This window comes from Pleurodeles waltl, chromosome 4_2 (assembly GCF_031143425.1).
Source record: "Pleurodeles waltl isolate 20211129_DDA chromosome 4_2, aPleWal1.hap1.20221129, whole genome shotgun sequence".
NCBI classification, from domain to species: domain Eukaryota; kingdom Metazoa; phylum Chordata; class Amphibia; order Caudata; family Salamandridae; genus Pleurodeles; species Pleurodeles waltl.
In genome coordinates, this window is record NC_090443.1 from 940,668,628 (window position 1) to 940,684,607 (window position 15,980).

General features: G+C 40.2%; 1 protein-coding gene across 1 annotated transcript in view; it reads right to left on the reverse strand.

Annotated features, from left to right (window-relative positions):
• The window catches only part of LOC138293500 (vitamin D3 hydroxylase-associated protein-like), a 392,308-nt gene that overhangs the window by 156,943 nt on the left and 219,385 nt on the right, over nucleotides 1-15,980 (reverse strand). The window contains exon 5 of the mRNA XM_069232738.1: nucleotides 7,728-7,934. Within this exon, the coding sequence (XP_069088839.1) occupies nucleotides 7,728-7,934 (207 nt within the window). The remainder of the gene's footprint in view (nucleotides 1-7,727; nucleotides 7,935-15,980) is intronic.

Sequence of the window (15,980 nt, forward strand, 5' to 3'; positions counted from 1 at the left end):
ACCCGCTATTCCTCAGACACAGTTTAAGTGGAAACATTTTAGAGCAAAGCAGTGTGAACGTGTTAGAGCAATATTTTTTTTTTTGTTTTGCTTCTGCTAAGTAGTTGGCCAGCATCCGACCAGTCATGGATGAGGCTTTCTGGGAAAGTTAAGCTTCCCAAAAGTGGAAAGAGACAGCCCTAGCAGCGCTATTCCCCGGTTTAAACCCCTTGACATCTTTTAGGAATGGTCTGGACTTTACAGAGTTAAAACCACACACACAACATTAAGCAGAAGTCAGTTTTAGAAATTTAGCAAAATGGTATACCTAGTGCTTACTGCTCAAGCCCTGCAACTTTAGGGCATGATAATGCAGGTGACGCATTGCTATCTGCATTCTTTTTCAGAAGGAGAGGCCTTGTTGCAATGCGTGACCTGTAACACACAAATCTCTGCAGCAAGTACATTAAAACCCACTGAGCTCTCTGAATTTTCTATTTTTTTTTATTTTTTTTATAAATGGCTGACTAATCAAAATTACAGGCTCAGTCAAGCCTTTGCAATAAAGAAGAAATCTGATGAACTTTGTCAAAATAAACTTGTTTAAAAGCTACCATCATAAATCATCTTGAAGGGTAAATTTGAAAATAGACACAGCTCTCAGTCCTTGCATACATAAATGCATAAGTAAATATACTAAGCATGGTTATATAAATAATTCCATGAAGCGTATAAATTGTTTTGAATGAGAAATAAGCGGGGTGCCTGACCCATGGGGTAAGAATCTGAGGTTATAAGGACAGTAATGGTTTTGGCATTAAGGTGTAGGGATGGCCCTCGTCACCAGTTCTTTTTTAACCCATGAGATGACTCTGCGAGTTAATGTGCCTGAAAGAGAAATCTGTGTAAAATCAGAAGATTTCAGGTTAAATGCCACTGCATATGTCACTGGTGCAATACACTTGCTATAGAGATCTGTGCGTATCCTGCAGGTCACTGGCTTAAAAATCATAGTAACACAGCTCAGTGGGTCAACAGCCTTGAAGCAGATATCTCGATGTAAACTGAAGGCCGCAAGTAAATTTCCACCACATTGATTGCTCAGTTGTCAATGCACTTGCTGCAGAGATCAGAGTGTAACATGCAGGTCACAGGTTTGAATCCTAGTAACATAGCTGAGTGGGTCAACGCACTCGCTGCAGAGATCTGTGTGTAACATGAAGAGCGCAGGTAAAATTCACCACATTCATTGGTCAGTGGTCCACTGCACTCGCTGCAGAGATCAGAGTGTAACATGCAAGTCACAGGTTTGAATCCTAGTAACATAGCTGAGTGGGTCAATGCACTTGCTGCAAAGATCTTTGTACACCCTGCAGGCAAAAAGTTTGATTCCATGCAACACTACTCACATGCAGTAAACGTGTGGTGGATGGAGAGGGTTTGAGTTGGTCAGACTGATAGCTCTGGTAGTTCTCAGCTGCCCCAACCACCCCTAAGCCCATACGACCATTCCGAGTGATGGCCTTGCTCGGGCTCTCACATCGGGTTTGTGGCAGAGGAGCAACAGTGGCTCAGTTATTTTGTTCACATGTTCTCTCTGTTACACTGCTCTGGTCTCTGCAAGGAGATTATCTTAAGGCAGATGAATGAGGGAAACAATGAGAGAGAGAAAGATAGTGAGAAGGAAAGAAATTATAAAGAAAACGTAGAGTGGAAAATTGCAATAGGAAAGTGGATCAAAACGAGCAGACTGGGACAGATTGATAACATCAGAAAACGGCCAAGAGAAAGGTAGATGGAAGTGGCCAGTGAGAGAGAAAAAAACAAGGACATATAAATGAGAGAAAAAGATTGAAAAAGCGGCAGCAAGAGGTTTTCTCTCTCTGTCTTCACCCTTTGTCTCTGTTTTAAAGACAAAATGAAGGACAAATAATAGCCCCAGGAACCTTGAAAGAGCAGATAATCCACTCAGCCACAAGGAGGAGACTGAAAGTAAATGAGAAAGGGGAGAAACAGATTAAGAGTGAGATGAAAGGGCAGAGTGAAAGAGACAGAGCGAGAGAGAGAGGGAGGCAGACCCTGTGAGAGACAGTGCGAGAGGGAGAGAGGCAGACAGTGCTTGAAAGATAGAGAGAGAGGGAGGCGGACAGTGTGAAGAAAGAGAGGGAGGGAGGCAGACATTGTGAGAGACGGCGAGAGACAGGGAGGCAGACAGTGCTTGAGAGAGAGAGAGAGAAAGAGAGAGAGACACGCAGACAATGTGAGAGAAAGAGTGAGAGACAGAGGGAGGCAGGCAGAGGGGCTGGCTGTGAAAGTGAGTGAGAGTGCGACAGTGAGAGCGGGGGAGGCAGGGGGGGCAGAGTAACAGAGGGGGACAGAAAGGAGGACAGATAGCTATACAGAATGAGAGAGAGATAGTATCTGCTGGACAGAGGTGAGACATCTTTATACAGCCTCTCCATCCCCCGATTCTCGCTGTGCGGCCCGGCAAGGCCGAGCCAATAAATTAATGCAGACTGACTTTTGCAGGACAAAAGGCCGCCTGGATGTACTGAGACTGCGTGCATGCGAACTGCGCCCCCACCCCTGCGAGCGCGGCGGGCACAGTGTTAGAAGTGAGGACAGTTGCTCTCAACTGTGCTTCTTCCCCCTCCTTCGATTGGGGCTTTTCAAATTGAATGAGGAAGCTCTGGGGCAGCGCTGCTGTCTGTGCGCTCCGCCGGCTCTGTCCTTGGACAGTGCCAGGCTGCAGCACAGCTGTGCGGATGGGGGCCCAGTGGCACCCTCTCTCTGGATGCCCCTCAGTCCGGTGACCTTCTTGCATGATCTCCATTTAAGGCCTGTCAATATGATGCTTCGGCTATCTTTGCCTGGCAGCGGGGCGGGTGTGTGAGGTGCACACAGTCTAAACTGTTTGTGCTCTTCATGCTGAGCCCCCACCCCTGCATTATAATGCCATGCCCCCTCAAAATGGTGTAGAATTACCTCAGACTTAATATAGTAATGTTAACTTAGCAAGCAAGCTGGAGTAAGTAACCAGCAGAGCTTCATGCCCTAAGCCTTGAACTGATGCAGCTAGAAAAGTTGATATTTGGTAGCGTTATCATTTAATATGAATAAATACATGTAGGCAGTGCTAAAATTGTAAAAAAATATTCTGGGAACACATAAACCAGGGGCACGTTTGGCAGAGACAAGGGGGTGAAGTCACGAGGGGAGGAGCTTGAGAAGCTAAGTCAATTTATACATGTATATGTTACGGTATAGGAATTTTGCTTCTGCTAAGCAGATGTCCAGCAGCCAACCAGCCGTGGATGAGGCTATCTGGCAAAGTAAGGCTTCCCAAAAGTGGAAAGTGCCAGCCCGAGCAGCGGGAGAGGCGGAAGGATGCCATACTGACGGCAGGCTATCAGAGCTGGGCCTCATAACGTGCTGAACCTCGTTTCAGACAGGGAAACAAATGTTCCTGAAAAAGACAATGAAAAAGATTAACTCTTTCCTGGGAAGTCCGTTTTCAAACAACCAATGGGCTGGTATTGCTGCAATGAGAAAGGATCGCGCTTAGATTAAAATCACAAGCATTTTCAATGCAACGGGTCTCGCATTTGCTCAAGTTACAGCTATTAGCATTGTAAAGAAAACAAGCTGCCCTGGAAAAGCCCACCTCTTTTTTATTATGTTTGCAAAGGGAGCTGGTGGGGAGGAGGGACTGAACAAGCACCCACAGTGTTGAAGTGAAACAGGCAAATAGGCTAATTTGCATATAAGCTGGGTTCAAACTAAAGGGGCATGGTGTGCAAACAACAATGGATTGGGATGCAGCCTGAGTAATTACCAGTGGCTAAGATTATTTCAAGCATTCCATCCATCCCTTTTATGTGTACTTTGATGTGTTGCCGTAAGTGGGATGGGTATGCCCAAACTCTGGTTCCATGCACACTGTGTCACTGGAACCAGACTGTACCTGGCTAATGGGTCCTGGGTTGCTTGTGTTCTGGTTCAGGGATAAGCTAGCTTGGCAGTTTGGGCTGGACTGTTCCCATTGGAACAGGACCAAGACAATTTGTATAAGGATGGTTTAAAACTGAGGTGGCCTGGTGTGAAAAATATCAATAGAGTGGTATGCAGCCCTGAGTAATTGTCAATGGCTGGGATTAATTCAAGCATCCCATCCATCACTTTTTTGTATACTTCAAAATGTTCTAGGGCATCACCCATTCTCTGGTCCTTACATTGGTTTCCTTTTCAGAAACATACTATTTTTAAAGCATTATGCATTTGCCGAGAAGTATGTTACTGCTTGCATCCTAAAAACTTTGAGAGATTTTCAGTTTATAAGCCAATTCGCCTTTTGCTTTCTTCCAATACACTTCTTGTTATGGTTTAGCATTGCATACATCCTGCACATGCTGTCCTGTCCTGCTCTTTCCATCATCACAGATTTATCTCCAAACACTCTTGCCCTTCTAATCAATTCAGAGCTTCATCTGCTTAAGTTTAATAAACTACTCAAAACCCCTTGCTCATCTCTAATTTTGTTTTGCTTTCTGTTAGCGCCAGGATGCCTCTGGGTATTTGCACACTTAATAAAAATTAATCAAATCAAATACACAATCACTCGAATATGTCTCCCAAATCACTGGGCATTCCTTACTCCTGAGGAGTCTCATGCATGATGCAGTTACCAAAGCTTACACTTTAGCACTTTAAGCACAAAATAATTTTAGTGGCACTTCTTTGTTGTAGGTGTGTCAGTCTTAGGTTTCAGTTTTTTCTCTCATGAAATACCTCCTTTCCTTTGTTCTAAGGCTAAAGGGCCACGTGGTAATAGCAGGCTGGTCAAAAAGGATCATCGTGCTTTTCTGAGAGTGAATTAATCATGGGAACTTCACTTGTCTTGAACTGAACCAAACTATTTCATTTTTACATTTTTTTGTTCTAATCAACAAAATTCGACTTGCACACTCAAGTCATTTATTAAGGGTCGTTCACAGGGATTTGAGTAAGGGTCTCTTCATATAGCCAATACCTTGGAATTCCAACAATGGATTCTTTATGATGAAGACCCTCATTTATCTGCAGTGTTGTGTTTCAAGAGGTTGGCAAGTCTGCAGGTAACAATGACATGACTGGTCTATGAAATATTGCAGTCATTCCTGCAGAGCTTCTCATCAGTGCTGCAATAGTTATTTTAATGCAGATGTTGCCAGTAAGGTAGAAAGGCTATGTTTCATTATAAATAAATATTCTCTCTGGACATGGGGAGCCTACATAACTCTTAAGGTGACCCACTCTGAGTTCCAGTCACAAATTGTGGGGGATTAAAAACCTTGATTTAGGGACTTAAAGCAGGGGGTAACAGTGGGGAGGTAGGGGAACTGACATTTAGTATTCCTGCTCTCCTGATTTAGAGAAGACGTAGACGTGAGAAAGCAAATGTATTCTTCCACCCAGAGACTGATGTTGCAGTAGAGTAATTGAGCTTAACAGTGCATCATGTTGACACATTTATCTTTACCTGCACAGCCATCACTCAAAAGGCCACTTCTCATGTACAGGTTTCATACATTTCGAGTCATGTTTATATCAGTGGCATATGATATACCTAAAGCTCAGGATTTTATTAGTAATTGTATGCAACAAGCTCCACTGTGACCCCAGTCGATCAATCAATCCATCAATAAATCAATCAGTAGATTTGTAGAGCACTGCTTGTGACCCCTGAGGGTATCCAGGCACTGGCAGGGTCCAGTTGGTTAACTGAACAACCACGTCTTCAGGGACTTTCAGAACTCCGGAAGAGATGGGGAGGGCCGTAGATGAAAGGGTAGCTCGTTCCATGTCTTCGTTGCTAGGTAAGAGAACAAACAACTTCTGCATCTGCTACATTGGATATGTTGGGTGAGGGTTAGAGAAAGGGATGTGGAGCTGATGGAAGTTTGGGAGATGGTTCAAGTGAGCAGGTCCGCAGTTAGTTTGGACCTTGTATGCATGGGTCAGTCCCTTGAACCTACATTTTTTCTCTACACGGAGCCAGTGGAGTTCCCCGAGCTAGGGAGTAATGTGAGTTTGTCTAGGGTGATCCAAGTTAAGTCTAGCTGCAGCGTTCTGTATAGTAAATAGTCAGAGAAGGAGGTGAACTGTGATTGATAGAGAGCATTGCCGTAGTTCAGTCAGCTGGACATGAGAGCCTGGTTATTGGTGCATCTGGTCAGTGGTTCACCACATGAGTGAATAGACACTTGAATTGAGTGCACTTTTCTGACTCACATCATGGTTAGCATATTTCCATGAATCTGTAAGCTTCGAAAATAGTGTCATTCTGTGGCTGGCACTCTTATGGTTCATCCAGACCATCCTTATTGCAATACCTATCCATGAACTTTACTAGACAAATCCCCAAGTACGACTCCTGCTCCTTGGTAACCTGAATGTTATTGAGTGATAGGGGTACAGTCCCGATGGCCTTAGGATATCAGGATTCAGGATCGCACACATTTCAGCATTACTTCCAGCAGAGCCAAGTGAAATGTTGAAATCAATGCTTGCTAACATGATCTAGACTGCCTTAATGCAGACACAAAATTGTACATTGTCTGAAATCAAGAACAAAAGAGAAGCAAATGCAAACCATCTCATGTTTTCGGAAGAAAGAGGAGCAAAGCACAAAATCTGCAATCTACACATACATGGTCAGTCGCTAAACAGAGTCACAAATATATGGGAACTTCAGAACCGTCACTGTGTTGGGCATACAAGGATGAGGTATCCTAATCAGGTGACAGTTCATACAAGTCAGTTCCATAGTGTAAATAATAACATTGCTCCTAATAATTTACACACCACGGTATAGTGCTTCTATCAGCAGTCAAAAGAACATAGCACTATTAGTTTGGGAAGCATAGAGATTGAGACTTTTTACCTGCTTAACCTAGTACTTTTGAGTGGCCATGTGTGGTTCTTGATGCACTCCAAGCCTGGACTGGAGTACATTTACTACCGTTTTGACACCTTATGGGCTTTAGTAACTTTTGATGTATACTCTGTGAAATAAAATTATCTTACACTTTTGGGGGTGGGTACCCTCCAACCCCCTCATAAATGTCCCTATACTCCTCCTAGTTTGTAGTAAATATTCCCCAGTTTCAGCCAACCATCCCAGTCCCTCTCTCTTTTACTATGAAAAAGTATACCAACATGTGCAGAGATCTCTGCCAATTTGGAAGAGGTCTCCACAAGTAGATTTCTGAATAGCATTTTGTAGTAGGCGACCAGTAAGACTTTAGTGCTACTTTATTTATTACAAAATGCAATTTGTGAATAACCTCCAAGATATCTTTCGGTTTTGCAAGGTAAAAGCTGAAGTGAATTTGATTCGAACTCTTGGGACTGAGTCATCTATCAAGGCATTTCAAATATTTTTCATACCTATAGTTTATTTTCTTTATAAACACTTTTTGCTTCACTTTACCCTTTAAGGTCTGATTTAATAACAATTGAAAATTCTTCTGACTCGTTATCCCATCTACCAACTATGAAATTAAATAAATTCATTATTTGATAGAAAAGTCATTATGTGATATGAAAGTTCTTATGTGATGTTTGTCTGGAGGCTGAGGGTAAAGGTGGGGTGTTAGGGTGTGCAGTAACTTGCCAGAGGGCTGCTGTATAAAATAATATCATAGTTGCTTTACCAATATCTACATCATATGTCAATAACCATCAAAAATGCTGAGTCCTTAACTTACCTTAGTCTATGTGCTGTTGGTCTGAGTGCACAGATTCCACAGAAACTGGATGGAAAGCGAACACTTCCACCTGTATCTGACCCGAGCCCAATGATGGATCCACCTGCAGAAATTAGAGCCCCTTCACCTCCTGAAGATCCTCCGGGGGACCGCTTGTGATTGAGAGGATTAAGGGTCTGCCCATGAACTGGGTTGCTGCAGTCATAACTAAATTGGGTGAAACAAAATTTGATACAATTTAAAAGAAGCCCAGGCATTTTTCAGAATCTTGCAAAAGATGTCAGTCAACTTAGATCCATATGGAGAGGTATGGTTTACATACTTTATGCACACATTTAGATGTCTGTGCTGTGCTCACACGTGCTTACAATGATAGAGCCATGATGTGTCAACTATAAAATAACTTCTTCAATTAGTGGGTGTAATACCTAGAAAAAAAGGCAGGTTGTGGATTTTAGGCAACTGGATAAAAATCTTGAATAGAATTTGGCCTCATAGGACAGGAAATGTGAGTCTGTCCCAATTACTTTGCATTGTGATGATGACACCTAATAAGCCACCATTTTTCACAGTTTATGTGAACTAAAGTTGTTTTTGGTTGCCCCTTTATTTTGAATGTTCTGAATTGTGAACCCATAGTTCTGAGGTATTATGTCACGTGTTGAGGTTATTGTGAAAGCTGAATTAATTATTAATAAATTTGCAGTGATTAGTAGTTAAGTATTTACATGGATTAGGCTAATATTAAGAAATCAAGTGTTTTGGAAACTGTGCCACCATAAAGTGTATGACATTAATAAAGAAATTACATTAACCGTTTAAAATTATGTGCACATATAGAATAAAATGTATTAGTAGACCATACTAATGTTTTATTGACATGTATTTGCTTAAATTTATTAGGCATGGAGTAACTGTGAAATTTTGGGCCTAGTCGACAAAGCCTCATGTTAAGTTTCATGGCATAAATAAATGTTCGTAAATGTTTTCTGCTTCAGGCAAAAAGCTTCATTTGTTCATTGTTCTTTGTTCACACAGTGTTGACCAAATAGATTCATAATGTTGCAACTTTAAACTAGATGATGTCTTAAAGTTTCTTGTGAGAACTGTCTGCTGTATTACGATGTACTAGCTACTGTTACATTTGTATCTTTGGTGCGTGAGAAGCTGGTATTCCCAGGACCTGACAATGGCTTCACTGAGGGAGTTATGAATTGCAACTAAAAGTTACCTGATGGAAACTGGTGACAGAAACAGTAGAAGAGGAGCCAATCATCGATGTGTGAAAGACTGTCTAACTATATCACAGATTTAAGAATTAATGATTATTGTTTCTACTGTGAACAGCCGATATTCTGACCAATGACGACTTGAGAAATTACGTTATGGATTTGAAATTAAGTCGACTGATGTTCGAGTGATGTTCCAGGAGAGATCCAGAGCAGCCCTAGATAATGTCCAGCTGCTAAAGAAGTCTCTGCCTGCTGATCCATTCAGGAGAGGTTCACAAACAGCCAGGTAAAGCTGCTGCAACCGGGTCCAAAGTAGCTGAAAAATATGCTACTGGGCAGTTTACACCACTAGGTACCTGGGTCAACACTGCAAGGGAACAAGCATCACATTCATGGCAAAACAACATGAATGAGTTTGTGTAGTCAGGCATTCCCAAAGCTGGAGCTTTGCACAGACTTTCTCTCAACTCAGTAAAGGCTCTCATACATGCCTGGTCCAATTCTAAAGGATCGGTAACATCCTTGTGGGACAGCTTCTGTAATGGCTTTGAAATGATTGAGAAATTGGGAATCCACTGGTGACAGTAGTTCACCATTCACAGGAACATCCTAACATCTCTTTGAGTAGCTGGGGTAGTCATCTGCAATACGGCTGTCACTCTTTCTCTGGAGATTTTCCTTACTCCTTTTTCAATCAAATGTCCCAAATATTTTACTTCTTTCTGACAGTATTTTAGTTTTGCTGGAGCCACTTTATATCCTTTGACTTTGATGCAATCAGTAGGCCATCAATGTACTGAACTAAGGTTGATTTGCAAGGCAATTCTGATGCTTCCAGATTCTTTTTCAATATCTGGTTGAAAATTGATGGAGACTCTGAAAAACCTGGAGGAATTCCGCACCAACAATATACACGATTCAGGAATTTGAAACAGAAAAGAAATTGACTATCCTCATGAAGAGGCACCAAAAAGAATGCTTTTTATATGTCCACCATGGTGAAACATTCAGCATCGCATGGGATCTGAAATAATATCACTGCTGGATTTGGCACTATAGGACAACATTGGATCACAATGTCATTTATTTTCCTAAAACCCTGAATAATTCTGTGGTAGGTTGAGCAGTGAGGGTAATTCGTTGTCACTCATGATGTCAGATTAGAGTGTTGGTGTGAGAGTATTCTGAGGGTGGAGAAGAGCTGTTGGTGAGAAGCTGTTTTGCTATGTTGTGGATAAGGTACTTCAAATAAAGAACCTACTTTCAAGCTTTTGGAGATCATCTTTATTACATTTGGTGACGAGGGTGACCTGGATTAAAGTACCTTAACACCTGGATGTAAGAAGTTTTATATTGGAAACAGCTACTTCTCATGGCTTCCTCGTTTTTCACATAATGGATTTAAAACTGAGGATTAACATTGTGATGGATCTAATCTGACAATCATTTCTTCTAACTCCTCAAGCACTGTGTAAACACCTTATTTATCTATTGTTTATAATTTCTCCTCTATGTCAAACTGCTCCGTGTATTTTCAAAGATTCAACGTTCCTAGCGCGTGCAGTCTGCAGTGTGTTATTTAAATCCAACTCACGCTTCAAGACGCCTTTGAATCTTGTGCCATTTCATTCTGAAGTGTAAACAAACAAGCTTAGAAGTAATTCGTATTACATACTTTTCGTCTTCAAGATGAAACTGCTCCGTGTACTTTCAAATGTCAACACTGTCAACGCTGTTAGCACGTGCAGTTTTCAGTGTGTTGTTTTATTCTAACTCGCTCTTTGACGCGCTGGCGAATTTATTTCCACTTTCTGAAGTGTAAACAAACATGCCTTCTAGAAGAAGTAACTTGCAAGTTTTGTAAGTTTTTGTTTTAAACACATCTTGGCAATTCAGAGTACATTTATTAATAACGCTATGATTTAAGCGCGTGCATATGGAAGTGTGTTCTTTCTATCTACTCACACTTTGAAGTGACACGCGCTGCTCAATTTATTGCCAATTTTTTTTTTTTTTTTTTACATTTAAACAAACTTGCACTAGGGAAGTTTCTTGATTAATGCTGAAAACGATTAAAATAACAACGTGTTAGCGCTCTTCAAAACGAACCCTCTCCGTCCAATTTGAGCATTTTCAATTAAACTTGTGGAAAACTGTAACATAATATAAGGAAATAATAAGAATAAAGGAAGAATTTCAGACCTGATCTTCCTGGTTCTTGTTACAGGGGAAAAGTGTATAGGACCTTTCATTCCAACAAGAGCAACTCTACTGTGAAAATGAACCAAAAGCTTTGAATTTACATAAAGACTACAAGTTATACAAAATAAAAAATACAAAAATAAAAATAAACACAGTTTGAAAACTAATTTATATGCAGAATATTTCACCACCACCTTTTTTTCTAACGGTGCCAGGAGAACCTTTTATCAAGTGGTCTAAATGGAAGAAAACATTTCTTCATTACTCAAGAGTATGTGGAACAAATTTATCGAACAAAAGGAAAACAGCCCTCCTTATGCACTGTTTGGGATGTGAGGGTCAAGAAATTTTTGAAACTCTTCCTGATACTGGTGATGAAGGTACTGATTTAAATGAATTTGAGTTATGTTTAAAAAATTAGATCTACACTTTCTTCCAAAAGTCAGTACAATTTTAGAAAGATACCATTTTGGTATGAGGGAGCAAAAACCAGGAGAAACGATTGAAGAATATATAACAGCGTTGAGAAAGCTGGCCTCCACATGCAAGTTTGGAGTGACCATAGAGGAGCGTATCAGGGACCAGTTCATGTTAAGAAGCTCAAGTGATAAGGTGAGAGAAGAACTATGGAGCAAAGATGATCCACCTCTGCATGAAGTTGTTGCATTGACCAAAAGAGTAGAACACACTTTGGCTTGTGTGGAGGAATTGAAAAAAGGGAAAAACTTATCAGTCAATAAAATTTCAATGAAAAAAGAGATTCCCAAAAAAGAAGGAGATTATGAGAAACATGAAGACAAAACTCAACAAGAACAATGGTCTAAATACAAGGACATGAGATGTTACCGGTGTGGGAATACAGGTCATTATGCGTCTTACAAAAAATGTCCAGCCATCAATATGACTTGTAGGATATGCAGCAGGAAAGGACACTTTGCCAAATGTTGTAGGTCTTGTAAAAGCCAGATGTCAATCAAAATGGTGGAGGATTGCATCCTGTCAGTCTCTACTCCCACTTGGAAAAAAATGTATCCAAAGGATATTATTTCTATTCTAGGTGTATCTTGTGAAGTATTATTTGACTCAGGAGCCTGGTTAACCCTGTTATCTAGTGACATTTTTGATGAACAATTTAGCCATAAAATACAACTAAAAGAACCTGAAGTTGTGCCTGGTGCCTATGGTGGAATGAGCATTGACTTGAGAGGGTATTTTGAGTCAGAAATAAAATTTAAAACTAACACCATATTTGGGAAGATCTATGTTCCTGTAAAAGGAGACAGTGTTTTGAGTTGGCCACATCAAAGAGACTTAAAAGTTATTTTAGATCCAAATTCGTCTACTCCGGTCATGTTAAAAGATGAACTAGTTAAGAGCCTTCAGAGCATCTGCACTCTTACTACTAATGATTCCAACCTTCCTGAATTTATAAAGGAATACAGGGAAGTATTCAGTAATAAACTTGGTTGTTTAAAACATTACGTTCATCTGATTAATGTAAAAAAGGGGTCGATACCAGTTGTGGACAAAGTGAGACAAATTCCTATATCAATGAAGAATGATGTCGAGCAAGAAATAAAAGAGGTTGTGCAATGAAGATATTATTAAGCCTGTTGAAGCCTCTGAATGGGTTTCTCCAATCGTAGCAGCTCGCAAACAGACAGGAGAAATTCGATTATGTGTGGATCTGAGGAATCTGAATAAATGTGTAGTCAGTGACCAATTTCCGTTACCAAATATAACAGAAATGGTCATGTAACAACGGATCAAAGTTTTTCAGTAAGCTGGATTTTACATCAGCGTACCATCAGGTTCAATTACATGAAGACTCGAGAGACTTTACAACCTTTATCACTCCTTTTGGTATCTACAGATTTAAAAGAATGCCTTTTGGTCTTGTATATGCAGCAGCCGTATTTCAACGTGTCATGCACAAATTGTTTGGGTCAGAACCAGGAGTTAAGTTTTTCCAGGATGACATTTTGATACATGGTCAAACGGAAGATGAACATGAAGTGAGAGTCCGAAGAGTTCTCACTATTTTGAGAGAACATGGTCTAACTTTGAAACTTAAAAAATGCTCTTTTTGCAGAACAGAGATCGACTATTTGGGCCACAAAATATCATTGTGTGGTGTGCATCCAAAGAAGGATTTGGAGGAAAACATACTAAAGCTGAGAGATCCAGAAAAGAAAGAAGAATTTTTGTCTTTTCTTGGGATGATAGAATTTCATGCCAAATTTTTACCAAATTTGGCATCTAAAACCATACACATGCGTAACTTACTTAAGAAGGGGTGTGAATATGTGTGGAGTGATGCTTGTAAAGAAGAATTTGAAAATCGTAAGAGAGAGTTATCAAATGCTGAGTGTTTGAAATCCTTTGATCCCAGAAGAGAAAGTGTTGTTATGACTGATGCTAGCATGAAAGGTCTTGGTGCTGTAGAGGAATCAAAGGAGGGAGTGCTTGAAACCATTGTTTATTATTCTAGAACATTACGAGGAGCAGAGATCAACTACTCTACTATAGAAAAGGAAGCTTTGAGTGTTCATTGGGCGATCAACAAACTAAAAACAATTCTGTGAGGAAAGTGGTTTCGAATTTTCACTGATCATAAACCTCTAATAGAAGTGTTTTTGAAAAAGGGTCTTGATACTATTTCCAGCAGAATTAGTAGGTGGGTGGTTGGTTTGCAAGAATTTGCTTTTGAGGTGCATTATGTTACGGGTTTAACCAACAGGATAGCGATTGTTTGTCAAAACTCAGTACAGAAACAGAAGGTTGTGAAGGTAAAGTTATGGATGATGTAGTAAGTGTATGTAGTGTAACTGATGGTATAGTTGGATGTGATGAATGGGTTAAAGCAGTTGGAGAGGATTCTATTTTACAGAGTGTGTGTTGTAGTCTTAGTGAGGGTTGGAACAAGAATGCTAAGAGCGAGAGGGAATTGGAAAGTTTTGGGAAAATAAAAGAGGAACCTTCAGTGGAAGATAGTGTTCTCTTGCGTGGGTCTAGATTAGTGGTTCCAGCAAGTTTGAGGGAGAAAATAATGGAATTGGGACATGAAGAGCATCAGGGAATGAGTAAAACAAAAGCGAGAATCCGTCTCAATTATTGGTGGCCAGGAATGGACATAATGATTGAGAGGAAAATCAGAGTGTGTATTGATGGTTGCAACAGCGATAAGATATATAAAGTCAGAGTGCCACCTATGGGGATTCGGGAAGTTTCACAGAAGCCTTGGGATGTTATAGCCGTTGATATTGTTGGACCCATACATATGAAAGGTGGATGTAATTATAATCTGGTTGTGATAGATCAATTCTCCAGATGGGCTGAATTGTGTGTCAGCGGTAGTTTGGAGACTCGGAAAATATTAGACTTCTTAAGTGAGATCTTTGGTCGTGAAGGATTTCCGAATGCCATTGTGACCGATAATGGTCCTCAATTTGTGTCAAGAGAAATGGAGAATTATCTTAAGGAGAGAGGAATTCAGCACAAGAGGTGTTCCTTATATCATCCTCAAGCAAATGGGACAGTTGAAAGGTTTAACAAAAGTGTGAAAGAGTGTATACAGTTAGAGGTAGCAGCGAATAGGAATTGGAAGGACGGCCTCAATTTTTTTTTACAAGTGTATAGGGTTATTCCCCATACCACTACAGGTAAAGTTCCTTTCGAATTGTTTAGAGGAAGAAAAGCTAATACGTTATTAGCACCTGGGTGGGTGTGTTGGGTTAAGAATGAAGGTGTAACTTGGTGTGACATGAGGGAGAAAGAGGAACAAGAAAGGAAATGTGTTCAAAAGAGAAAAGAATATTTTGATGACAGGAAAAAAACAAGTGCAATTGATGTGAAAGTTGGAGATGAAATTTTGGTGAAACAACCTTTACTGTGTAAAAGTGGAAGCAAGTTTTTAGGTCCTTTTGAGGTGAAGAAGCTGTTTAGGAATGCTGTAAAGGTCAATGATGGGAGAGTATGGAACTTTAATCGTGTAGTTATTTTTAAAAAATGTTGAAAGTTGCATCCTAGTCTTTAATCTTAGTTCTAGTTGTTTTATATTTTTCTTCTCTCGTTTATTTTTTTGTTTGTTTTATTTTATTGTTTTATTTGTTAAAGGGAAGGTGTGTGGTAGGTTGAGCAGTGAGGGTAATTCTTTGCAAGAGTTCAGATGTCACTCATGATGTCAGATTAGAGTGTTGGTGTGAGAGTATTCTGAGGGTGGGGAAGAGCTGTTGGTGAGAAGCTGTTTTGCTGTGTTGTGGATAAGGTACTTCAAATAAAGAACCCGCTTTCAAGCTTTTGGAGAGCATCTTTATTACAAATTTTAAATTTCCCACAGGGCTTTCTCAATACCATTATTGGTGATTTACATGGGCTGCTCAGTACTTCTTTCAAAACACCTTGTTTTACAAATTCAGCAATTATAGATGCAATCCCTTCAATAATGTCTGGAGTCATGTGGTATTGGGGAATTTGTGGAAAAACTGCATTTGGTTAACTGAGACTTTAACTGGTTCAACTCCTTTGATCAGACCAATGTATTTTTCTGAAAAATCCCAAACTTTCATGTTCACTGTTCCTGTTAATTCAAAATGAAGGTCTTTCATTGTAAAGACTGGAAATAAACTGGTCAATGGGTATTCCTCATTTACTGCATTAGTCTCAGCAATCTCAGGCTGATCATCCTCATCATCACTATTAGTATGTATGGCAATTCCATTATTTGAACAGATAATTGAGCATCTTGTTCTGCATAACAAGTCTTTTTCCAGTAGGGATTCCAGACTCGAATCACAAACCACAGATTTGTGCAGGCCTT